The sequence below is a fragment of the Thamnophis sirtalis genome, unplaced genomic scaffold, assembly GCF_051295495.1.
Source record: "Thamnophis sirtalis isolate CommonGarterSnake01/CBP01778 unplaced genomic scaffold, rThaSir2_p1.2 scaffold_6, whole genome shotgun sequence".
NCBI classification, from domain to species: Eukaryota; Metazoa; Chordata; class Lepidosauria; order Squamata; family Natricidae; genus Thamnophis; species Thamnophis sirtalis.
In genome coordinates, this window is record NW_028261386.1 from 2,571,504 (window position 1) to 2,596,656 (window position 25,153).

The 25,153-nt window shown below is 45.8% G+C and overlaps 1 protein-coding gene across 1 annotated transcript in view; it reads left to right on the top strand.

The window, feature by feature from the left end:
• Window positions 1–3,775: 3,775 nt before the first annotated feature.
• The window catches only part of RNFT1 (ring finger protein, transmembrane 1), a 37,377-nt gene continuing 15,999 nt past the window's right edge, over window positions 3,776–25,153 (top strand). The window contains exons 1-3 of the mRNA XM_087717104.1: window positions 3,776–3,948; window positions 10,602–11,038; window positions 21,482–21,558. Coding sequence (XP_087573230.1) covers window positions 10,657–11,038; window positions 21,482–21,558 — 459 coding nt within the window. The 5' untranslated portion in view covers window positions 3,776–3,948; window positions 10,602–10,656. The remainder of the gene's footprint in view (window positions 3,949–10,601; window positions 11,039–21,481; window positions 21,559–25,153) is intronic.

The window sequence follows — 25,153 nt, forward strand, 5'->3', positions numbered from 1 at the left end:
CAACTTGAAGATGTCCGGACTTCAACTCTCAGAATTCCCCAGCCAGCGAATGCTGGCTGGGGAAATCTGGGAGTTGAAGTCCAGACATCTTCAAGTTGCCAAGGTTGAGAAACACTGGTCTAGAATGCTCTAAAATAAAATAAAAATACTTTGCAGCCACAAACCGTTGAATTCTTGTCAATGCCTTCACTTGCGATTTAGGGTGAGATCAATCTAGAAAGAGTTGGAAGGGATCTTAGAGGTTTTCTAGTCCAACCCCATGCTCAGGAGGGAAAGCCTATACCATTCAGAATGGGATGGGATGGGAAGAGATGGGAAGAGAAGAGAAGAATGTGAATAGAATAGAGAAGAAAAGGATAGGATAATGGAATGTGAATAGACTGGACTGGACTGGACTGGAATGTAATAGTGTTGGAAGGTCTTCTAGTCCAGCCCTCTGCTCAAGCAAGAAACCGTCTACCATTTCAGACAAATGGTTGTCCAATCTCAGATAATTGGACATGATAGCAGTGTTGCAATATCTCAGGGGTTGCCACAAAGAAGAGAGAGTCAAACTATTCTCCAAGGCACCTGAGGGCAGGACAAGAAGCAATGGGTGGAAACTAATCAAGGAGAGAAGCAACTTAGAACTGAGGAGGAATTTCCTGACTGTGAGAACAATTAATCAGTGGAACAGAAGTTGCCTCCAGAAGTTGTGAATGCTCCAACACTGGAAGTCTTTAAGAAGATGTTGGATAGCCATTTGTCTGAAACGGTATAGGGCTTCCTGCCTAGGCAGGGGGTTGGACTAGAAGACCTCCAAGGTCCCTTCTAACTCTGCTATTGTATTGTATTGTATTGAATGGGTTGGTGCGAAAGGAATGCAGACTGGTATTTTTACTTTTACTTTTTCTTGGGGGGGGGGGGCAATTCCTGCATCTTCCTTCTACTTGCTCTGGCCCACTGATATTACAGGTAGTCCTCGACTTACAACAGTTCATTTATTGACTGTTTTAAGTTACAACATCACTGAAAAAAGTGACTTATGAACCTTTTTTACACCGATGACCATTGCAGTAACCCTGTAGCCGCTTGATCACAATTCAAAAGTTTGGCAAGTGGCTCATATTTATGACGGTCGCACTGACTCGGGAGGGGGTCACGTAATCCCCTTGTATGACTGATAAGCAACGTCAATGGGGAAACCAGATTCACTGTGTGTCTAACTTAACCATTGAAGTGATTCACTTAACAAGAGTGGCAAGAAATGGGGCAAAAGTCACTTTAACAAATGTCTCGCTTAGCAACATAAATTTCCGGCTCAATTGTGGTCGTAAGCTGAGGACGATCTGTATTAAAATGAAATAAAAATAAATGTTTTTTTTTTCCCCACAGGCAAAGTATTCTGTTTGGGTGGCAGTTAAGAGATAAAGCCTGCTAATACTTTAATTTTTTTGTTTCCCCTCTCCAGCAGAACTTCACGGAACATCATTTTTCAGATTTTCCCATAACACTGAGTCAATTTGAAAACAGCAGGACAGGCCCCAAATGCAAATTTTAATTATTGCAGAACACATATGGCAAGGAAGTGGCAAATCTTGCAGATTTCTATCCATCATTCTTAAAAACAACTGTAATATCCTGTGGAGGAAAGCGATGGCAAATCTAGACCACCTACTAAAAAGCAGAGACATCCCCCTGCCAACAAAAGTGTGTCTAGTCAAGGCGATGGTTTTCCCAGTTGCAATGGGTGGCTATGAAAGTTGGACCATAAGGAAGGCTGAGGGCCAAAGAATGGAGACCTTTGAACTCTGGTGCCGGAGAAGACTCCTGCATTGAGTCCCTTGGACTGCAAGGCCATCCAACCGGTCAGTCCTAGAGGAGATCAACCCTGACTGATCTTTAGAAGGCCAGATCCTGAAGAGGAAACTCAAATGCTTTGGCCACCTAATGAGAAGGAAGGAAGGACTCCCTGGAGAAGAGCCTCATGCTGGGAAAGATGGAGGGGAAAAGAAGAAGGGGACGGCAGAGAAGGAGGTGGCTGGATGGAGTCACCGAAGCAGTCGGCGTGAGCTTAAATGGACTCCGGAGGATGGTAGAGGACAGGAAGGCCTGGAGGAACGTTGTCCATGGACTTGTGATGGGTCAGACACAACTTCGCAACTAACAACCACAGCAAATATCAGAGATGGGGCAAAGGATCCATAATCCAGTAGATCCACCTGGTTTATCTGTCTCAGTGAAAACCTGTGTTATTGGTGGGGAAAAATATCAATGGGAAATAACAGGTGATCCTTGACATACAACCACAATTCAGCCCAATGTTTCCATTCTAAGCCAGACAGTTGTTAAGTAAGTTTCACCCCGTTTTATCACCTTCCTTGCCATAGTCGTTAAGTGAATCGCTGCATTTGTTCAGTTAGTAACTTGGTCGCTAAGGGATTCGGGCTTCCCCATTGACTTTGCTTGTGAGAAGGTCCCAAAAGGGGATTGCGTGGGCCCTGCAGCCGTCATAAATATGAGCCAGTAGCCAAGCGCCAGAATTTTGATCACATGACCCTGGGGATGCTGCAATGGTCGTAAGTGTGAAAAATGGTCACAAATCCCTTTTTTAAAAATGCTGTTGTAATTTTGAATGGTCACTGAAGCCCACCATACTATAGAATAAGATTCAGGTAGTTCTTTCTTTTTTAATATTTTTTTTATTTTAAATACAAGTAATACAAACATAGTACATATACATCTAAATACAAAAAAGGGGAAAACACACCCCCAGATCAATTTTCCCTTATATTTCTTCTTCTATCACAACTAATTGTGCCCTTATAAATACAATTGTGCCCTATGCCCTCCAAAACAGCATCTATTCTTGAGTAGGTTTATTCCCTTTGCCTTCCACCAACAGTTTTTTTTGCAAAATCCCCCCTATTATAATTATTTACTTTAATCATCCTTTTTTAAAATTTTAGTTTGTGTTAATTTATCATTTGTTGCCATACTCCAGATGTCATTGTACCATTCATTTCTTTGAAGATCCCAATTTCATCCCCAATATTTAGCCATCACTAATCTAGCTCCCGAGATCCAGGTAGTCCTTGATTTATGACAATTAAGCCTGGAATTATGGTCATAAATCGCGACGGTCCTTAAGTGGGTCACCCCTTAACGGGACATGATTGTATTATTTGTGGTCACTTTTTTTCCAGTAATGCTATATTTGAACAGTCACTAAACGAACGGTTGTACGACCTGTACTGATGAACTTATAAGGTCTCGGGGGTTCATTAATTACTTTATGATTAATTAAGTCGTTAACTTTTCCCCAACGGGGCGCAAACAGCCACAGTACAGCAGGACAAGCCCCGCCCCTCCGCGGCGACTTCCTTAACTCCGTCCCCCGCGGTGACGTTCCTAGCTCCGCCCCCCGCGCAACACCTCCCCCACCGCGGCCTTTTCGCGGCGACGTCCATAACCCCGCCCCGCTGGGACATCCCTAGCTCCGCCCCCCCCGCGGCAACGCCTCCCCCCCAGCGCCGCCCTTTCGCGGTGACGTCCCTAACCCCGCCTTCCCTGCGTGACGTCCATAGCTCCGCCCGCCGCGGTGACGTTTATGGCTACGGCTCCAAATGCAACACCTCTCCAGGCCCGCCCTTCTGCAGGACGTCCCTAGCTCCGCCCCGCGGCGACGCCTCAAGCCCCGCCCCGTCCGCAGCACCGCCCCTGTTGCCGTGGCGACCACTTTTCTAAGGCCTGCTTTCCTCCTCCTCCTCCTCCTCCTCCTGCCGGCGTGGCCACTCCTCTTCCTCCCCGGAGCCGGTAGTCGGAGGCAGCTGATCGTCGCTCGCTTGGTCGGTGACTCCGTCGGAGACTGGCGCTTGGTCGGTCGCCCTCGCGGCTGCCATGGCGGTGGAGGCGAGGCCCGGGCGTCCCGGACAGGCCTCGCCATGAAACTCCGGCCCGCTATGAGAGGTGGGTGACAGGGAGGGCCGCCGGCGGGAAAGCAGCGATCTCTTAAGAGTCCGAGGCCTCGGCTGCCACCCCCGCGTCCTCCGTCCCGGCCGCTTGGAGACTACAACTCCTATCATCGCCTAGGCGGGAGAGCGAGAAGGGGTGGGGGGAAGAGCTGAGACTAGGCGGCTATCGCGGAAGCTAGGAAAGAGCGGACGGATGGGAGGCCACCAGGTAATCCCACTGTAATCTAAACCTGGGTTTTCCCCTCTTGGCTCTTTTAAGACGGGTGGACTTCAACTCCCAGAATTCCACAGCCACCCTTAAAGCATGGGGAATTGTGGGAGTTGTAGTCCACCCATCTTAAAGCTTGCTGGCTGGGGAATTGTAAGAGTTGTAGTCTACCAATCTTAAAGCTTTTGCTGGCTAGGGAATTGTGGGAGTTGTAGTCCACCAATCTTAAAGCTTTTGCTGGCTGGGGAATTGTGGGAGTCGTAGTCTACCAATCTTAAAGCTTGCTGGCTGGGGAATTGTGGGAGTTGTAGTCCATCCAGCTCAAAGGGCGCTGGCTGGGGAATTGTGGGAGTTGTAGTCTACCAATCTTAAAGCTTTTGCTGGCTAGGGAATTGTGGGAGTTGTAGTCCACCAATCTTAAAGCTTGCTGGCTGGGGAATTGTGGGAGTTGTAGTCTACCAATCTTAAAGCTTGCTGGCTGGGGAATTGTGGGAGTTGTAGTCCACCAATCTTAAAGCTTGCTGGCTGAGGTATTGTGGGAGTTGTAGTCCATCCAGCTCAAAGGGCGCTGGCTGGGGAATTGTGGGAGTTGTAGTCCACCCATCCTAAAGCTTGCTGGCTGGGGAATTGTGGGAGTCGTAGTCTACCAATCTTAAAGCTTGCTGGCTGGGGAATTGTGGGAGTCGTAGTCCATCCAGCTCAAAGCGCACTGGCCGTGGATTTCTGAGAGTTGAAGTCCTCCCATCTTAAAGCTTGCTGCTAGGAGATCCTGGGAGTTGAACTTCACTTTTCTTAAAGAGGCCAAGCCTGGGAAACACTGGTCTAAACTGGGAAATCCCCTAGGCCTCATGGAAGTCCTCAGCCACCCACTAACCACCTGTTCAAATGTGTCCTTGAAATTACCAGGAAGTGGCCTGGCTTTTTATTTGACTTGGTATTCCAATTCATTAACTTGCTTCCAAGGCCTGGAAGAGAAGCATCGGCCCAACATGGTGTTTTGGGGAAGAGGAATTTTGTGGCCAGGACCTGCCTGGGCTCTGCCCATGCTTAGGGGTACTGTAGTTCCTGCCACTCTAGTTGCACCAGTCATGCCCTGCCTTTCAAACAGGATTGGGGACTGAGTCCTCTTCCTGAAGGGGATACAGAGAATTACTATTCTGTGTTCTATTCGTCACAATGAGAGCAGTCATTAATCCCTTTTCTCCAAAAAGGATTTAGTTTAATTTCCTTCTCCTGCAATGCATTTGTTGGTTGTGTAAAACTGGGCTGAGTACACGAAGTCCTCGACTTGCAACCATTCGTTTAGTGAATGTTCGAAACTACGACAAGACTGAAAAAAGTGATTTATGGACTGTCTATGAGATTCTCAGTCATCTGGGTCACGGTTGTCCCAAAGGTGGTTTTTTTTCAAGAGGCAACCGGACATTCCGGTTTTTCTTTGAAGAGGTTTCGCTTCTCACCCGAGAAGCTTCTTCAATTCTGACTGGATGGTGGGGAATGGAAGGATTTATCCTCCTTGCAGACAGCTGGTCATTTGTGTTCTTTTTAGAGTCGTTGAGGCCCCTTCGAGTCCCAAAGGTGCTTTTTTTTTCAAGAGACAATCGGACATTCTGTTTTTTTTCCTTGAAGATGTTTTACTTTTCACCCAAGAAGCTTCTTCAGCTCTGGCTAATGGTAGGAAATGTGTTGTGTGACCCGGCAGGAGCTGTTGGAGCTGCCACCAGACTCCGACAGCGTGGGGTCTTATCAGTCGGCCCTGGAGGAGGTGGAGGACCCTGGACAGGGTGCCGACTCCGAGCAGGGCGAGGAGAGACTGGTTGGCCACCAGGTGGCGGCGGAGCCTTGGATCAGAGGGAGTGTTCAGGAAAACACTTGTGAGTTGTTTCGGGATGCACGCCATCAAAGGGCTACTCGGCTGCAAGAACAACTGCGTAATTGTATGGGATGATTACGTTCAGCTGATGCTTATTAAGATCCTCTCCTGATTATAAAAGAGACTGTTTGTGCCATGCCCTGTTTGCAGGAGTCAACGTCCACGGTTCAGAGACACCAACTTGGAGAAGTGGTTTGCTGTGAGAGTTGTTTGCATTGCCTAGGTTTGTAAGACTTACTGCCAGAGTGCTTATCTCTTTGTTTATTTTGGGCTTGCAGCCAATGAGAGTCTGGACTGATTAAAAGTATTCTTATTTATGTTTGCTTGTGGCTTTCGTTCCTGGACGGAGAAGGGGGGTCAGAACAGGAATGGAAGGATTTATACTCCTTGCAGACAGCTGGTCATTTGCATCCTTTTAAAGAGTCATTAAGGCCACTTGGAGGTTTATCTGTGTTAGCAGGTAACTAATCTTCCAAGAAAAACCAAAAGCCTCCAGTTGCCTCTTGAAAAAAAAAGCACCTTTGGGAGACTAATGACTGTTTATCACAATTACGATTGTTGCTTTCTCCCTGTTGTCGTGTGATTAAAATTCAGACGGTTGGCGACTGCCATGTACTCATGATGGTTGCAGTATCTTGGAGTCATGGGATCACTTTTTGGTGACCTTTCTGCCAAGCAAACTCAATGGGGAAGCCAGATTCACGTAACATCCATGTTACTAACTGAACAACTGCAGGGATTCACTTAACAACTAACAGAGTAATAGAATCGGAAGGGACCTTTGTTGTCTTCTAATCCAACCCCCTGCTCAAGCAGAAGGAAAGTATGCTTTGCAGTGCGATTTTTGTGTGTATTTATTTGTATTTATTAGTTTGTCAAACATGTATAAGATAGCAGGTATAAATATAAACATGGGCATGAACGAAAGAAATGAATACAAATAAACGTGTCGTAAAATGGGGCAAAAGTCACATAACTGTCTTGCTTAGCGAGGGAAATTTTCGGCCCACTTGTGGTCATAAGTTGAGGACTGTCTGTTCCAGCTGCCTTCCTAAAATAAGACCAATGTCCTCAGTCCCTAATTTGGTGGGGAGGTGGCTGGCCACCTCCCAACCTAAAAAATGCCATTTTTCCCCCCAGTAATCCTGGCATTTAAAATGTAGATTTGGGGGCAAGTCCTTTCCCATTTGTCTCGAAATCATGTGAGTTGTAGCCCAAAACATCTGGATAGCTCTAAATTGTCTACACTCTGCAGGCAGAGCCTGAAAACTTGATTTTGTTTATTTTATCCGCCAGGAATTTGTCTGATCTTGGTTTTACCATGTTGGCTTGTTCCCCCTTCCCAACATGTCAGGGCTTGCTGATTGTGGTTTATAAACACATCAATTGACATCTTGGTGTGCTGTGTGAATTCACCCAGTTGTGGCCAATTAAATGAATCCTAATTAAAGCCACATCACATAGTTTGGTGAACAGGATCATTCAGAAAAATATCAACCCCCCCCCCCCCATTTGTCCAGGATACAATGAGAACTGGTAGTGTGTAGCAGCAGCCCAAAAAGTTAATACAATCATGGGGTGAATCAAGATCACAAGAAATATCACTACCGCTTTTTAAAACACAAGTAAGACCATACCGTTCTTATGGTCCAATTTTCACAGCCATACATTCCCAGTTGCAATGGATGGCTGTGAACGTTGGACCATAAGGAAGGCTGAGCGCCAAAGAATGGAGGCCTTTGAACTCTGGTGCTGGAGAAGACTCCTGCATTGAGTCCCTTGGACTGCAAGGCCATCCAACTGGTCAGTCCTAGAGGAGATCCACCCTGACTGCTCTTTGGAAGGCCAGATCCTGAAGAGGAAACTCAAAGGCTTTGTCCACCTCATGAGAAGGAAGGACTCCCTGGAGAACAGCCTCATGCTGGGAAAGATGGAGGGCAAAAGAAGAAGGGGACGACAGAGAAGGAGGTGGCTGGATGGAGTCACCGAAGCAGTCAGCGTGAGCTTAAATGGACTCCTGGGGATGGTAGAGGACAGGAAGGCCTGGAGGAACGTGGTCCATGGGGTTGCGATGGGTCGGACACGACTTCGCAACTAACAACAACAAAGACCACACCTGGAATACTGCAACTAATTTTGGTCACCATACTAGAAAGAAAATGTTGAGCCTTTGGAAAAAGTTCAGAGAAGAGCAGCTAAGGTGATCAAAGGCCTGGAGGATTAAACATCTGAAGAACATCTGCAGGATTTGGGTTTGGCTAGTCTAGAGAAAAGAATTAGGGGGTTACATGATTGCAGTCTTTCAGGGGCTGCTATAAAGAAGAGGGGGGTCAATTTATTTTCCAAAGCACCAGAAGGCCAGACAAGAAATAATGGTTGGAAACTAATCAAGGAGAGAAGCAACCTGGAATTAAGGAGAAACTTCCTAACAGTGAGGACAATTAACCAGTGGAACAGCTTGCCTCCAGAAATTGTGGGCCGGATACAAATATCACCGGATGTTTTTAAGAAGTGTCTAGACAGTCACTTATCTAAAATGATATAGGTTCTCCTGCTTGAGCTGGGCTAGAAGACCTCCAAGGTCCCTTCCAGCCGTGTGATTCTATGATTTTGCTCTCGTGAGTTCTGGTTTGTCCTTCCCCACTTTTCCCCAGGAAATCCTAGATTTACAAAAACAAACACTAGCCCAGTGTTGGCAAACCTTTTTGGCACTGAGTGGCGAAATGGGAGTGCACCAGCGGGTGCCAGAAACCAGAAGAGCAGCCGCCCAGAGTGCATGCGTGCTCCAGGAAGACGATCTTCCAGTTTCTGGTGCACATGCAATCACAAAGACCAGCTGGCACTCCGGAAACCGGAAAATCATTTACCTGGCGCACATATGCACACCGTGCGGCTGATCTTCCGGTTTCCGGCGCTCCCGCATGCGTGAAGACCAGCTGGCCGGCATGCCAAAACCTGGAAGAGCAATGGGCGATGGCTTGCGTACCCAGAGAGATGGCTCTTCGTGTCACTTCCAACACGCCAGCCATAGATTCCCCATCACAGCATTAACTTGTTGGCAATTGTTTACTTATTTACATATTTATCCTTACTTTTATGCCTTTCTTCCAAGGAATTCGTCTCCCCTCCTTTTCGGCGCTGAATAACTGTGAGAGAGGACCAGCCAACTCGGGAATTGTCACTTAATGTCCTTTACGGCCACTTAAGGGGGTGAATTTGCGTTCTCGCCAACTTTGGCTGCTGTCCAGAATCTTTGCTTCACAGCATATCAATTTCTGTAGGTAAAACAGATCCTAATTAAAAGGTGGTTGTTAGGTAAGCTCCCCGTTGGGAGAGCGAGTACGTTCAGCGAAGCGTTGTGAGAGTTGTGTTGGAGAACACACAAACCAGCATACAGAGACACTGCAGTTTAAGTAGGCTTTTACTTTCGTGGAAATAGAGGTATCAGAGTCCATCAAACAGTCCAAGTCATACACGGATAAGACAGTCAGTCATCAACGTCTTTCAATTAAGGGATAATCCAAATAACATAGTCCAGAATCATATAATCAGTCCGGTATTCAAGTTTGCTAACAGTTGCAAAACTTACAATAGCTCACGGCACTTCCAGCTTCCAAAACACTCACTCAGATCAGATCAGATCAGATCAGCACCTAACGAAACAGAGAGCTAACAGTCGTTCTGGCTCCCTCTTATGGTCGATTGAGGAAACAGCAACCAATCACATTTTACAGTATGATTTAAAGAAAACAGGTACAACATTGTTACATGGTTTATATATTGCCAACCCAACCGTTAGAATTATATTCCTAACAGTGGTTAACGGCAAAACGGGCTTCAGGCAATTTCCCAAGTTTTATCTCCACATTAAAAGCCGGGGTCCCAGCTGGCAAAAGTTGCTTTCATGATGATGGATCATAAGAATTAAAGTCCCATATGAAAACCCAGGTTAGAGAATTGCAAGAATTCTCTTGGTTAATAGGCTCCCACCTGCCACTTTTCAAGCAATGGTTTTCACACAGGCAGTCCTTGACTTATGACCGCAATTGTGTCCATTTTCAGTTGTTAAGCGAGATCTTTGTTAAGTGGGTTTTGCCCCGTTTTACGACTTTTCTTGCCACGGTTGTGAAGTGAATCACTGCTGTTGTTAAAAGTTAAGAACATGGCTGTTAAGTGAATCTGGCTTCCCCATTGACGTTACTTGTCAGAAGGTCTTAAAAGGGGATCACATGATCCAGGGACACAGCAAAGGTCATAAACATTAACTGGGTTGCTTGGCATCTGAAACAGTGATGGGATTCAAAAAAAATTACTACCGGTTCTTTTGGCGTGGCTTTGTGGGCGTGGCGTGGCAAGGATACTGCAAAATCCCCATTCCCTCCCCAGCCCACTAACCTGCTTTCGAGCTCCGTTCTCCTGTTCAGGGCAATAAAAGCAATCAGCTGGGAGGCAGCAGGGGCAGGGCCAGCCTATTTGCCGGTTCTCCGAACTATTTAAAATTTCTGCTATTGGTTCTTCATCGCAGCTGAAAACGGAGCCTGACTGTTCGTTTCTTTCTTCCTGTTAGGAATCATCACACCGCCAAACAACACGTGGAAGCAGGTCACCACCCGTTCCGTACCATGCAGTCCAATTCAAACGTTCGGCACAGTGGACTTAACAACGGCCATAGTCACAGCCCTCCCTGCCAGGGCCCTCACGCCACGCGATCTCCAGGAGAGGAACCTTGCCAGCACGGAGGGGACATTCACATCCAAATGACCTCGGCGGTCGGGGAGCCAGAGGCCAACGCTGGCTGCCGACAACATTCGCGGTTGGGGACTCAGAGTTGGCCACACGGCCAGACGCCCGGCGAAACCAGAAGCGGTAACTCGGGGGGTTCGTCCGCGGAAGAACAAAGAGACAGTTCTCTCTCGGAACTCAAATACCTCCTTCAGTGGCTGCACAAGAGCATCCCGTACATCTTGATTTTGTCCATCAAAATTCTCGTGCAACATATCATTGGTAGCGTATCCACCGACTGGTGTTTTGGAAACATCTGTTTGTTTGTTTTAAGTGTTATTTGAAAGTGATGAATGAATTGGGTGTGGATCCGTCTGGACTTCAAGACCGGAGGTTTTGGACCCTAAAAAAATAAAATCCTATAGGAAGCTCAGCTAAATTTGATGTCCTGTATAAAAGAAGCACACCAATTCAATTTCCATCTCTTTGATTTTCATAATTTGGATATATGATTTGGGGATTTTGAGACCTCTCTAATGCTTCAAATCCTGTTGTTTCAACCCCAAAGGCCAGTAACTTGCTTTAAAAATTAGACATGGATTTTTCGGAGTATAAGACGCATCTTTCCCCCAAAAAAAAGAGGGTGAAAATCTGGGTGCGCCTTATACACTGAATGCAGCATTTTTGGCCTCCCAAAACCTCACCCCCCCTTTGCAAAAATGGCTGTGCATAGGCTTTGGGAGGCCTGCATAGTGCTCCTGGGGGCTGAGGAGGGCAAAAATGAGTGAAAAATGGGTCATTTTTTTGCTCATTTTTGCCCCTCCTTGCCCCCCCCCCCATTCACAGGAGCACTTTACAAGCTTCTCAAACTCTCTGCATGCCCTGTTTTTTCACAAAAAACGAGGCATGCAGAGGGTTTGGGAGGCCTGCAGAGTGCAAAAACCTTTTTGTAAAATTTACCTCTTCAAAATCTTGGTGCGTCTTATACTCCGTTGCGTCTTATACTCCGAAAAATACAGTAAACACTTTTTAAAAAACCTTTAAACAATCCTCAGTCTAGGTAGTCCTTGACTTATAACCGACTGCTTAGTGACTGTTTGAAGTTACGACAGACCTCCCCAGATTCACAGGCTTTGTTTGGTTGCATTTTGGGTGTTTGACACCCATGCCTCATTCGCAGGGTCCTGCAGTCAGGTGACCACAATTGACTCTTCCTGCCAAAAACCAGGTTTGCTTAACCATCACCATGAAAAAAATAAAATAAAATCAGGGGTGGGGAAACAGCGACCTACATAAGGATGGGCGCCACTTATGAGCATAATTCCAGATTCAATGGTTGTAAGTCAACTTCCTGAATATTACTTTATACAGTCCTCAACTTACAACAGCTTTTTAGGGACCATTTGAAACTGAAAAAGGTACTGAAAAAAGTGACTAATGACCATTTTCCACACTTGTGAAGCAGGGGTAGATTCCTAACGGCATTGGTACCGGTTCGCCACGCTAGCGTGTGTATCAAACATATATTGCTCATGCATGGGTAGTTCACTGTAAATTGTTCTGTGCATGCGTGAAGACCATAATAAAAAACATGCTAGCAACGTCAGTGGAGACCAGAGAACTGGCTTGCGGGCGTGGCCAGCCTGGGTCACTGCCTGTTCTGTGATCTAGGCCAAATTACCTCTACCGGTTCGCCCGAACTGGTAGAAACCCACCTCTGTTATGAAGTGTGCAGCATCCCTAGGAGGGTGATTGACATTTGGATGCTTGACAACTGATTCATATTTATGACGGTTGCAGTGTCCTGGAGTCATGCGATCCCCTTTTGCGACCTTCTGACAAGCAATGTCAATGGGGAAGACAGATTCCCTTAACATTGTTCATTCCCTGAACAACAGTGGCAAGAGAGGTTGTAAAGTAGGGCAAAAAACAAATCTCTCACTTAACAATAGAAATTTTGGGCTCAATTGGGGACGTACGTCGAGGACTACCTATAGTATTGTGGACTTTAGGCCTAATGCAACCTATGGGTAGTCCCAACAGTTTAGTCTCTGTTCAAAGTTACAACAACCCTAAAAAAGGTACTTATCATTTTACACACTTTCAACCATAGCAGCCTCCCCATAGTCACAGGATCAAAATTCAGACGCTTGGCCACTGACTCATATTTATGACGGTTGCAGTGTCCCGGGGTACTGTGATCCCCTTTTGTGACTGTCTAACAAGCAAAACCCATGGGGAATCCAGATGTACTTAATGAGCACGTTAACTACCATAACAGCAGCTCTGATCCACTTAATTGTGGCAAGAAAGGTTGTAAAATGGGGTAAAACTCACTTAATGACGTAAACCCTTTTGCTTCTGTCCGCCATAGAGAAGATAATTCCTTTTCTGGGGTGTTTCTTGATTTATAAACCAGGATCTGGAAAACTCTCTTTGCAGTCCCTTTGAATAAGTTGCCTTTTTAAAGATCTTATCTGTTCTGACACGAAGCCGAACCGTTTTATCGTCCTGATAAAACCCTTTTATTTAATTGACAGTGAATTCCTCTCCAGCAAAGTCTTTCCTCCCCCACTATCCTTCAAGATAGTTCACAACTACCGACCTTTATCAGGCTTGGAGGGTAGCCAGGCCGTTATCTTTCAGACGCCATAATACTTGGCAAGAATGCAGGAATGAACTAATTGCCTCCTGCAAACTCCACTCCCCTTTCACTCCTCTTTTATTCCCTGTGGGAGGGACCATTCACCATCCACCTTTGGCCTTACTCCCAAGTCGACCCCTGTTCTTTAGCTGTTCCCTTCATCTGGCAATTCTGCGCATGCGCACACTGGGAACAGGCTCCAGCTGTTTGTCTGCCTCACTGATGTCCGACTCTGAAGGCAGCTGATATCTGTCAGACGGCCCTGGCCCCCTCTCTGCCTCCGACACAGAGCCCTCATCAGAGCCTTCCCCAGACTCCAGGACTGGCCCATGTTCCTCCCCAACCTCCTCACTGTCCGACTCTACTTCCAGCTCTGCTGGCCGCTGGCGGGTCACAACACTCTTGAATTGTGGTACCCAACAGTGATTTTGTTTTTAACTAGAGACAAAATAGACTAAACCAAAACCAGGGGAAACCCTTAAGGCAAGGATGGCGAATCTTTTCGGCACCAAGTGCCCAAGTCAGAACGCACGCATGTCATAGTGCCGGAAACCCGAAGATCAGCTGGCCTTTGGGGTTTCCAGAGCTCTGGCGCGTGCGAAGACCAACTAGTGCGGCGGAAATAGGAAGAGCAGCTGGCAATGGTGCACGTGCCCACAGAGGGCTCTGCGTGCCACAGATTCGCCATCAATAGCAGTAGACTTATATACCGCTTCATAGGCCTTTCAGGCCTCTCTAAGCGGTTTACAGCGAGTCAGCATATTGCCCCCAACAATCTGGGTCCTCATTTTACCCACCTCGGAAGGATGGAAGGCTGAGTCAACCCTGAGCCGGTGAGATTTGAACCGCTGACCTGCTGATCTAGCAGTAGCCTGCAGTGCTGCTTTTAACCACTGCGCCACCTTGGCTCTTGATGCCCCAAGGCCTCCAAAGGGTTGAAAATTAGAACATTTGTCCTGCTGTATAATGTTTTTGTTATATGTCTTCTTCAGGAGGGCTGGAAACAAAAACCACAATCTTCTTCTATTTATTTATTTATGATATTTCCACACCACCCACCTCCTTCAAGGAGATTTTTAAGGATTTAGGCCATCCCCTGACTGATCCGCAGCTTTGCCAATTACAGTTGTAAGTTGTGATGGTCGTGAACCAGGTCATCAGTGGCCAATGTGATTTTGTGATTTATTTGTGTGTGTGTGCGCGGCAAGGTGGCGCAGTGGTTAAATGCAGCACTGCAGGCTACTGCTAGATCAGCAGGTCAGCGGTTCAAATCTCACCGGCTCAGGGTTGACTCAGCCTTCCATCCTTCCGAGGTGGGTAAAATGAGGACCCAGATTGTTGGGGGCAATATGCTGACTCTCTGTAAACCGCTTAGAGAGGCCTGAAAGGCCTATGAAGCGGTATATAAGTCTACTGCTATTGCTATTACTGCTATTGTGGGACGGCCGTAAAGCTGCAAGCATCGGTAAATGCTGGCCAGTTGCTAAGCACTCAAATTGTGATCACAAATTGTGGGGGTGGCCATTAAAATTTCAGAACCGGGCCATAAATACCTTTTGTGGTGCTCGTTATAACTTCAAACTGTCGCTTAAGTGTCTGGTTGTAAGCTGAGGATTACCTGTTTTTATCACTAGTAACTGGAAGTTCATTGCAGAATACAGACAGTCCTCGACTTACGACCACAATTGAGCCCAACATTTCTGTTGTTAAGTGAGACCTTTGCCAAGTGAGCTTTGCCGCATTTTATGACCTTTCTTGCCACTGTTCTTAAGTGAATCACTGCAGTGGATAAATTAGTACCCCGGTTGTTAAGTGAATCACGGTCACTAAGGGAATCAGGCTTCCCCATTGACTTTGCTTGTCAGAAGGTTGCAAAAGGAGATCACATGACCCCGGGACATTGCAACCATCATAAATATGAGTCTGTTGCCAAGCATCCGAATTTTGATCGCGTGACCATGGGGATGCAGCAACGGTCATAAGTGTAAACAATAGTTCTAAGTCACTTTTTTCAGTGCTGCTGCAACTTTGAATGGCCATTAAATGAACTGTTGTAAGTTGAGGACTACCTGTATTAACAATGTCTTTTAAAAAATTCATACAATAAGTCAGTTGCAATTATGAAGCATAAACCTGAATTCGAAGGGCTAAGAGGCTGAGCTTGTTGATCAGAAAGGTTGGCAGTTCAGCGGTTCGAATCCCTAGTGCCGCGTAACGGAGTGAGCTCCCGTTCCTTGTCCCAGCTTCTGCCAACCTAGCAGTTTGAAAGCACGTAAAAAATGCAAGTAGAAAAATAGGAACCACCTTTGATGGGAAGGTAACAGCGTTCCGTGTGCCTTCAGTGTTTAATCATGCCGGCCACATGGCCACGGAGGCATCATCGGACAGCGCTGGCTCTTTGGCTTTGAAACGGAGATGAGCACCGCCCCCTAGAGTCGGGAACAACTAGTGCATATGTGCAAGGGAAACCTCTACCTTTAAACCTGAATTATCACACTGATACCACTAAACCTATTTCCGATTAAACCATCTAATACAAGTTCGTCTGAACTGCCTTTGTCTAGTCAATATATTTTCCTTACATTGGGACGGATGGGATTTATAAGTAGTCCTCGATTTAGAGCCACAATTGAGCACAACATTTCTGTTGCTAAGCAAGGCAGTTGCCAAGTCAATTGCGCCTCATTTTGTGACTTTTTTTGCCACAATTGTTAAGTGAATCACTGCAGCTGTTAAGTGACAATCAGGCAAAACCTCCAGTTTTGGAGCATTCACAACTTCTGTAGGGAAGTTGTTCCACTGATTAATTGTTCTCACTGTCAGGAAATTTCTCTTCAGTTCTAAGTTGCTTCTCTCCTTGATTAGTTTCCACCCATTGCTTCTTGTTCTGCCCTCAGGTGCCTTGGAGAATAGTTTTGACTCCCTCTTCTTTGGGGCAGCCCCTGAGATACTGGAAGACTGCTATCATGTCTCCCCTACTCCTTCTTTCTATTAAACTAGACATACCCAGTTCCTGCAACCGTTCTTCATATGTTTTAGCCTCCAGTCCCTTAATCATCCTTGTTGCTCTTCTCTGCACTCTTTCTAGAGTCTCCACATCTTTTCTACATCGTGGTGACCAAAACTGGATGCCGTATTCCAAGTGTGGCCTTACCAAGGCCTTAAAGAGTGGCATTAACACTTCATGCGATCTTGATTCTATCCCTCTGTTTATGCAGCCTAGAACTGTGTTGGCTTTTTTGGCAGCTGCTGCACACAGCTGGCTCCTATTTAAACAGTTTTCCACTAGGATTCCAAGATTCCCTTCACAGTTACTACTACTGAGCAAGGTACCACCTATACTGTACCTGTGCATTTCGTTTTTCTTGCCTAAATGCACTCTTTTCACCATTGAATTTCATTTTGTTAGATAGTGCCCTCTGTTCTGTCAAGATTCTTCTGTATCTTCAGCGTGTCTTCCGGAGTTTTGGCTATTCCTGCCAGCTTGGTGTCGTCTGCAGATTTGATGAGTTCCCCGTCTGGGTAGATGCCAGTTTCCAAGCGTCTGAATTTTGATCACATGACTTCGAGGATAGTACAACGGGTGTAAATGTGACATCGTCAGAAGTCACTTTGTTCATTGCCATTGTAACTTTGACCTTTGAACGGTCATTAAACAAATGTTTGTAAGTTGAGGACTGCCTGTAGTAAGAAACACAATTACTTTTCATTTTTTATGTACAGATAATCCTCGACTTACAACAGTTCACTTAATGACTGTTCAAAGTTGCAATAGCACTGAAAAAAAGGGACTTATGACCATTGTTCACATTTATGACCGTTGCGACATCGCTACAGTCATGTGATCAAAATCCGGATCCTTGGCAGCTGACTCACATGTATGACGGTTGCAGTGTCCAGAGGTCATGCGATTCCCTTTTGGATCTGAAAAGCAAAGTCAGATTCACTAAACAACCCGGTTACTAATTTATCCACTGCCGTGATTCACTTAACGACCGTGGCAAGCAAGATCGTAAAATTCACTTAAGATTCACTTAACAACCGTATTACTAATTTAGGAACTTACAGTGTGTCACTTAACAAATATGGAGAGAAAAAGTCGCCAAATGGAGCAAACTCACTGGACAGATTTCTCACTTAGCAACATAAATTTGGGGCTCAATCGTGGTCACAAGTTGAGGACTACCCATATTTTCTATTTTCAGTTCCCCCAGTAAAAGGAGGAGCAGAAAGCTTCCGCTCCCTGTTTGGGGCATAGCTTCCGATATTTGGATTTTTGGTACTTAGCTTCATCTTGAAGTCCAGTTTCCCCATTTTAAAGGGAACAAGGGATCCATCTTTTTTAATGCTATTCCTGCCCTTTTCCCTTCTGTTTTATGTTCTGTGCCTCCAGTGGAAAAAAAATTGCTAATGAGCATCTAGGAATTATTTTTTAAATTTGTCCTTTTGTTGCCGTATACACAGGGGCTCTCCGCTCAAAATTAGGGTGTGGATCGGGGATGTTGAACTGGATTTCTTCGAGGGACGAATCAGCATTGTAATTCTCCTCCACGGGCCGGGGGGGGGGGGCGGGAAGCAGGAAGGTGGGGAAGACGGGATGGACTCCTCCCGCAGTACTGTGCTGGCCAAAAACAGGCCACGCAGATGCCTCCTGCAGCCCCCCGCGTAGCCCATTTTTGGCTGGCAGTGCTCTGCTGGAGGCCAGGGAGGCCGAAAATAGCCCGCATGCAGCTTGCCCCCAACCCATTTTGGCTGGCAGAGGCACCGCGGGCCAGTCCCTTGATATTTCCAGGCCGGCCCTGCAGGACGGATTTAAGCACCCCATGGGCCCGCAGGCGTTGAGTTTGACACCTGTAGTGTAGATTGCTTGCTGACTGGAGAATTCTTGGGGTTGAAGTCCACACAACCTATCAGCAGAGGGGGGAATTCAGCCGGTTCTGACCGGTTCAGGCGAACTGGTTGTTAACATGGGCAAACTGGCTGGCCCCACCCCGTCCATTTTCCAGGGCATTTTTGACCATTTTTTGAGACATTTATTGGGCCATTTTAGGGCTGGCTTTTTAGCTGTTTTTGTCCGTTTTTGGGGATGCTTTCAGGCCATTTGGGGGGGGGCTGTTTTGAGGGGCATTTTGGATGTTCAATAAGTCAATAGAGAGGGAAATTTTTCCTTGTTGAGGCCGTTGAGGTGAGTGGCCAGGAGGCGGGGCTGGTTGCGATGAGTGATGTTGAGTTGGCCACGCCCACCCAGTCACATGACCACCACCCCTGGCCACGCCTACCCAGCCTGTCATTAGGGCAGATAACTGGTTGATAAATTATTTGAATCCCACCACTGCTTAACAGCAGAATGCCACTGCTATAAAATATTCCTTTCTGGCACCTGCGATGCTACACCAAATGCGGAGAGTGATTTTGTTTCAAAATAAACACCCAAGGTGGGCAAATAAATACCCAAATCTTTTTTTTTATAAGCTATGTGAAGCTGCATAGGAAAGATTTGGGGTCATTCTGTCACAATGAATGTGGCTACCTTATTTAAACTATAGGAAAATCCTTTCACGGATACGATGCCATTTGCTCTAATTATACTGCTTTGATTTTTGGAGTACCGGCTGTTCTAATAGCCGTAGCCGTAGCACTTAGACTTATATACCGCTTTACAGCCCTCTTTAAGCAGTTTACAGAGTCAGCCTATTGCCCCCCAACAATCTGGGTCCTCATTTTACCCACCTCGGAAGGATGGGAGGCTGAGTCAACCTTCAGCCCGTCAGGATCGAACTGCCGAATTGCATGCAGCCAGCAGTCAGCAGAAATAGCCTGCAGTACGGCATTCTAATCACTGTGCCACCACATCTTCCTCCCTCCCTCCCTCTCTCCCTCCCTCCCTCTCTTCCTCCCTCCCTCCCTCCCTTCCTTCCTTTGCAAGCAATAGCACTTATATACAGCTTCTCAGTGCTTTACAGCCCTCTCTTGGCGGTTTACAGAGTCAGCCTCTTGCCCCCAATAATCTGGGTCCTCATTTTACCCACCTCGGAAGGACGGAAGGCTGAGTCAACCTTGAGCCGGTCAGGATCGAACTTCCTGGCTGTGGGAAGAGTTAGCCTGCAATACTGCATTCTAACCACTGTGCCACCACAGATTCCTTACTTCCCTCCCTCCCTTCCTTTGCAAGAAATGGTACTTAGACTTATGTACCGCTTCATAGGGATTCCACTCTAAGCGGTTTATAGAGTCAGCCTATTGCTCCCAACAATCTGGATCCTCATTTTACCCACCTTGGAAGGATGTCAACCTTTGAAAAGCTGAGTCAACCTCATGTGAGTTTCTGCCCCGTCTCCTACATTTTGTACTACGGTTTAATTGCATAATGGCTCCAGGGGACAGGGAGGAAGAAGATGGAGAACTAATTAGATAGGAAACCGCAGTCAAAACACGGCATCTCCAAGCCAGTCTTTCCCAAGTATTTTTCCCCAAAAGTTGGATTCATCCCATTCTGAGGAATCCTTGGTGCTTTCTGAGCTTGTTTTCTTGCAGACGTTTCATTGCCCAACTAGGTAACATCATCAGTGCTAGTAGAGAAAGGGGTTTGCTCTCATTTTATGGCATCCCGAGAACAAACCCCACTCATTACTATCACTGATGAATTTACCTAGTTGGGAAAAGAAACATCTGCAAGAAAACAATCAAGCACAGGGAGCACTAAGGACCCCGCAATCCTCCTCCTCTTCCTCCTCCTCCTCCTCTCTGCAGACCCCACTCCCCTGTAGCACTGATGATGTTACCTAGTTGGGTAAAGAAACCCAATGCAAGAAAACAGCCAAGCACAGAGATAATCAAGAACCCCACAGCCCTCCTCCTCCGCCTCTCCCCTCTAGGTCTGATAATGTTACCTAGTTTGGGTAATAAAATGTCTGGAAGTAAACAACCAGGCAGCATGAAGCCGAGTCCTCGTCCCGATAACGCCCTTTTATTTAATTGACAGTGAATTCCTCTCCAGCAAAGTCTTTCCTCTCCCACCGTCTTTCAAGATAGTTCACAACTACCGACCTTTATCAGGCTTGGAGAGTAGCCAGGCCCATATCTTTCAGACGCCGCAATGCAGGAATGAACTAATTGTTCTCCTGCAAACTCCACTCCAGTGGTGGGATTCAATTCTTTTTTTTACTAGCGGTTCTGTGGGCGTGGCTGAGAGGGTGTGGTGTGGCTTGGTGGGTGTGGCAGGGGAAGGATACTGTAAAATCCCTATTTCCTCCCAATCAGCTGGGACTCGGGAGGCAGAGAATAGATGGGGGCAGGGCCAGCCTGAGGTGGTATTTACCGGTTCTCCGAACTACTCAAAATTTCCGCTACCGGTTTGCCAGAACTGGTCAGAACCTGCTGAATACCATCTCTGCACCCCTCCCCTTTTGCTCCTCCTTCATTCCCTATGGGAGGGGCCATTCACAGTCCACCTGTGGTCTTACTCCCACGTCACCCCCTGTTCGTTAGCTGGTCCCTTCGTCTGGCAACTCTGCACATGCGCACACTGGGAACAAGTTCCAGCTGTTTGTCTGCCTCACTGATGTCTGACTCCAAAGGCAGCTGATAACTGTCAGACGGCCCTGGCCCCCTCTCTGCCTCCGACGCAGAGCCTTCCCCAGACTCCATGACTGGCCCATGTTCCTCCCCAACCTCCTCACTGTCCGAATCTGCGGCCAACTCCGCTGGCAGGCCACAACACCCCTCATTTCAACCCTGAGCTACAAATATTCTCTTTTTACCGGTCTCCCCATTTTGTTGTGAGAGCTACATAAATGCTCTTTATTAATTCATCATTGGGATTCTCACAAATAAATTTATTTGTGAAGGATCTTATTGGAGTTTAGGGTTGCAGTGCCCCTGTGTATATAAAAAGGATTGCTGTATTTGTCTCCTCCTTTAATAGAGCATTGTGTAATTCTTGCTTAATTTTGCCATTTGTTTGAAAGAAACCTGGGATCGTTGCCTTCTTTTTGTTTTTTGTTTTCCTCTTTTGTTCTTTTTTCTTCCTTTCTTCCTTTTTCCTTTTTTTGTTTATATAATTGACCCTTTTTTCCTAACAGGCATATCTCTGGGAATTGGGCTGCTCACAACTTTTATGTATGCAAACAAAGCCATTGTAAATCAGGTTTTCCTAAGAGTAAGTATCGATTCCTCCAGCAAGGTTGTAAGTATTTTTAAAGCTTCCTTTTTTACTCCGGAGACGGATTCAAATTCTGGACAGAAATATAGAAGGTTGGTGTTGACTTGTGTTCTACCAGGCTATAAAATAGCATAGATTTATTTATTTTTCAGGCTTCCCTTTAAGGATAAGAGGGATGCGGTGGCTCAGTGGCTAAGGCACTGAGCTTGTCAATCAGAAAGGTCAGCAGTTTGGCGGTTCAAATCCCTAGCGCCGCGTAATGGAGTGAATTCCCATTACTTATCCCAGCTTTTACCAACCTAGCAGTTCGAAAGCACATAAAAATGCAAGTAGAAAAATAGGAACCACCTTTCGTGGGAAGATAACAGCGTTCCGTGCGCCTTCGGCATTGAGTCATGGTGGCACATGACCACGGAGATGTCTTTGGACAGCCTTGGCTCTTCAGCTTTGGAACAGAGATGAGCACTGCCCCCTAGAGTCAGGAACGACTAGCACATATGTGCCGAGGGAACCTTTGCCTTTAAGGACAATGATAAATTAAATACTGACATGGGACATTTTAGATGAACACATTGAGAAATTTAAACTTAATGCATGCAGACCACTGGATTACAGGTAGTCCTTAACTTACAAGCATTTATTTATTGACAGTTCAAAGTTGCAACGGCACTTGACAAAGTGACTTATGACTGTTTCACTTTTACGACCGTTGCAGCATCCCCCCTGGTCAGAGGATCGAAATTCAGACGCTTGGCAACTGTCTCACATTTATGACGGTTGCAGTGCTCCGGGGTCACGTAATTCGCTTTTGTGACCTTCTGACAATGGAGGAGCCAAATTCACTTCACAATTGTGTCACTCAACTTCAATGATTCGTGTTAACGGTGGCAAGGAAGGTCGTAAAATGGGGGAACACTCACTTAAGAACTGTCTCGTTTAGCAACATAAATTTTGGGCTCAGTTGTGGTCGTAACTCAAGGATTACCTTTATTTCAATAAACTAATTTGATATATGAAATATATATATATAGAGAGAGAGAGTCAGATTGTTCTAATGGTTAAGGTAACAGGCTAGAAAGCGGGAGGCCATGAGTTCTAGTCCTGCCTTAGGCGTGAAAGCCACCTGGGTGAAGTTCAGTCAGTCATTCTCTCTCCGTCCAACCCACCTCACAGGGTTGTCGTTGTGGGGAATATCAGAGGAGGAAGGTGTGTTGGATATGCTTGCTGCCTTGAGATATTTGTAAAAAGAATAAAAATGGGATACAAATTTCAGAGCATTCTGACAAGCCAGCAGCTTCTTGCACATCTATAGCAGTGGTTGGTTCCGGGCGGTATGCCCCGGTACAGGTGTACCGGTTGCTGCTATGAGCAGCAGCCACTGTACTGGAACGGTGCTTTGGAGGGCCCCGCCCGCCTGCCTTCGTTCCTTACCTGTTTCTAAGCCAACTGGGCCATTTGTGCACATGCGTGCAGCGTACAGCGCCTGCACAACCCTCCAGCGAGCAGCCAAAGCGTCGCAGGGCAGTGAATGCACATGCGTGTGCAGCGCGCATGCCCATGCTGGATGCCCGGCCCCGTCGCAGCGTACTGGTTGCGACGGGATCCGGAACCCACCACTGATCTATAGAGTATAGCATGGCCTATAAATATGACAGGACATATTATTAAAATTGGTCTTCCTTTATTTATTTACCGAGTAGGAGATTTAGATGTATCTGAACACGTTACTTATTTTAAGGCACACTGGTCAGTGAGAAAGCCACTTAAATGCCAGTTGAACCTGTTTACGCTGTTTCGACATTCTGTGTGGCGTAGGGCAGAAAAAAAAAAATCAATAAATACAATTAATATCAAAGAAATAGTCAAAAGCATCCTAATGGCATCATCTGTAACTTTTTAAAATACTTTAAGCTGTTATGTCTTTTCGTTAATGTGTGTGTGTGTGCATTTGTGTGTGCATTTGTGTGTGTGTGTGTCAGTATCAGTGTAAATACCTAACACCGGTGGTCATCGATTTAAGGCCACAATTTCAGCCCAACATTTGCGTTGCTAAACAAGACAGTGGTTTAAGTGAGTTTTCTCCTGTTTTTATGACCTTTCTTGCCACCCTTTTTTAAAAGGTTATTTTATTTTATTTTTTAACTTAAACATTCCATCTTCCATTAAACAGAGTGTCATCTGGGTACAAATATCTCCGCAATAACAATTAGAATTTTCAACAGTATTAATTACACTGATATTGATTCTCCAACCTTACAATAGTAATAATAAGCATCATAAATCTACGGTATCATTTCTCCTTCTTAAGGTATCTTCTAATAAGAATATAATAAGAATATTAAATATAATAATCTTAATAGTCATATTGGTGAGAATCATCATATTGTTTACGTCTCTATCTCAACATGTTTTCTATGGTTCACTGATCTCTATTTATTTCTGACTTCTGTTTTTATTTTCCAACCATTTATAAAATAGCTCCCATGTCATATATTTTTCGGAGTATAAGACGCACCTTTTTCCCTCAAAAAAGAGGCTGAAAATCTGGGTGCGTCTTATACACTAAATACAGCATTTTTTTGCCTCCTGAAACCCTGCCCCCTTCACCGAAATTACAATAGCAGTTAGACTTATGTACCGCTTCATAGGGCTTTCAGCCCTCTCTAAGCGGTTTACAGAGTCAGCATATGGCCCCCAACAACAATCCGGGTCCTCATTTTACCCACCTCGGAAGGATGGAAGGCTGAGTCAACCTTGAGCCGGTGAGATTTGAACAACCGAACTGCAGAACTGCAGTCAGCTGAAGTAGCCTGCAGTGCTGCATTTAACCACTGCGCCATCTCGGCTCTACAGCTCTAATGGCTGTATATAGCTTTTAGGAGGCTTTCAGAGTGCTCCTGGGGGCTGGGGAGGGCAGAAATGAGCAAAAAACAGACCATTTTTTGCTCGTTTTTGCCGCCCCCCCCATCCCGTAGGAGCACTATACAAGCCGCCTAAAGGCTATTCATGCCCCCCCCCCTTTTTTTAAAAAAAACTGGGCTGTTTTTGGGAGGTCTGCAGAGTGCAAAAACTTTTTTTTAAAAAATTTGCCTCTTCAAAACTTTGGTCCGTCTTATACTCCAAAAAATATGATAATATTCACTTTGTTCTTTCTCCTTTATGACAAGTGTTAGTCTATTCATTTCTGCACATTCTAATATTTTCCCAATCACATTCTCATCAGTAGGGATCTCTCGACTTTTCCAGTTTGGTGCAAAATACAATTCTAGCTGCGGTTAATACATGTATAATTAAATATGTATTCCCTTTTCCCTAAGTTTCAGGCAAAATCTCCAACAAAAATATTTTCTGGTTTTAAGTCATTGTGCTGCTTTATCATCTTTTCCAGCCACATTTGTATTTTTGTCCAATATTTTTTTTTGCTTCTGCACATGTCCACCATATGACCCACGTAACTGGTGGCATCTTTCTTGGCACAGTTGTTAAGTGCATCACTACAGTTGTTAAATTAATAAAACGTTTGTTAAGTGCATCTGATTTCCCCATTGACTTTGTTGGTCCAAAGATTGCAAAAGGGGATGTTACACCAGCA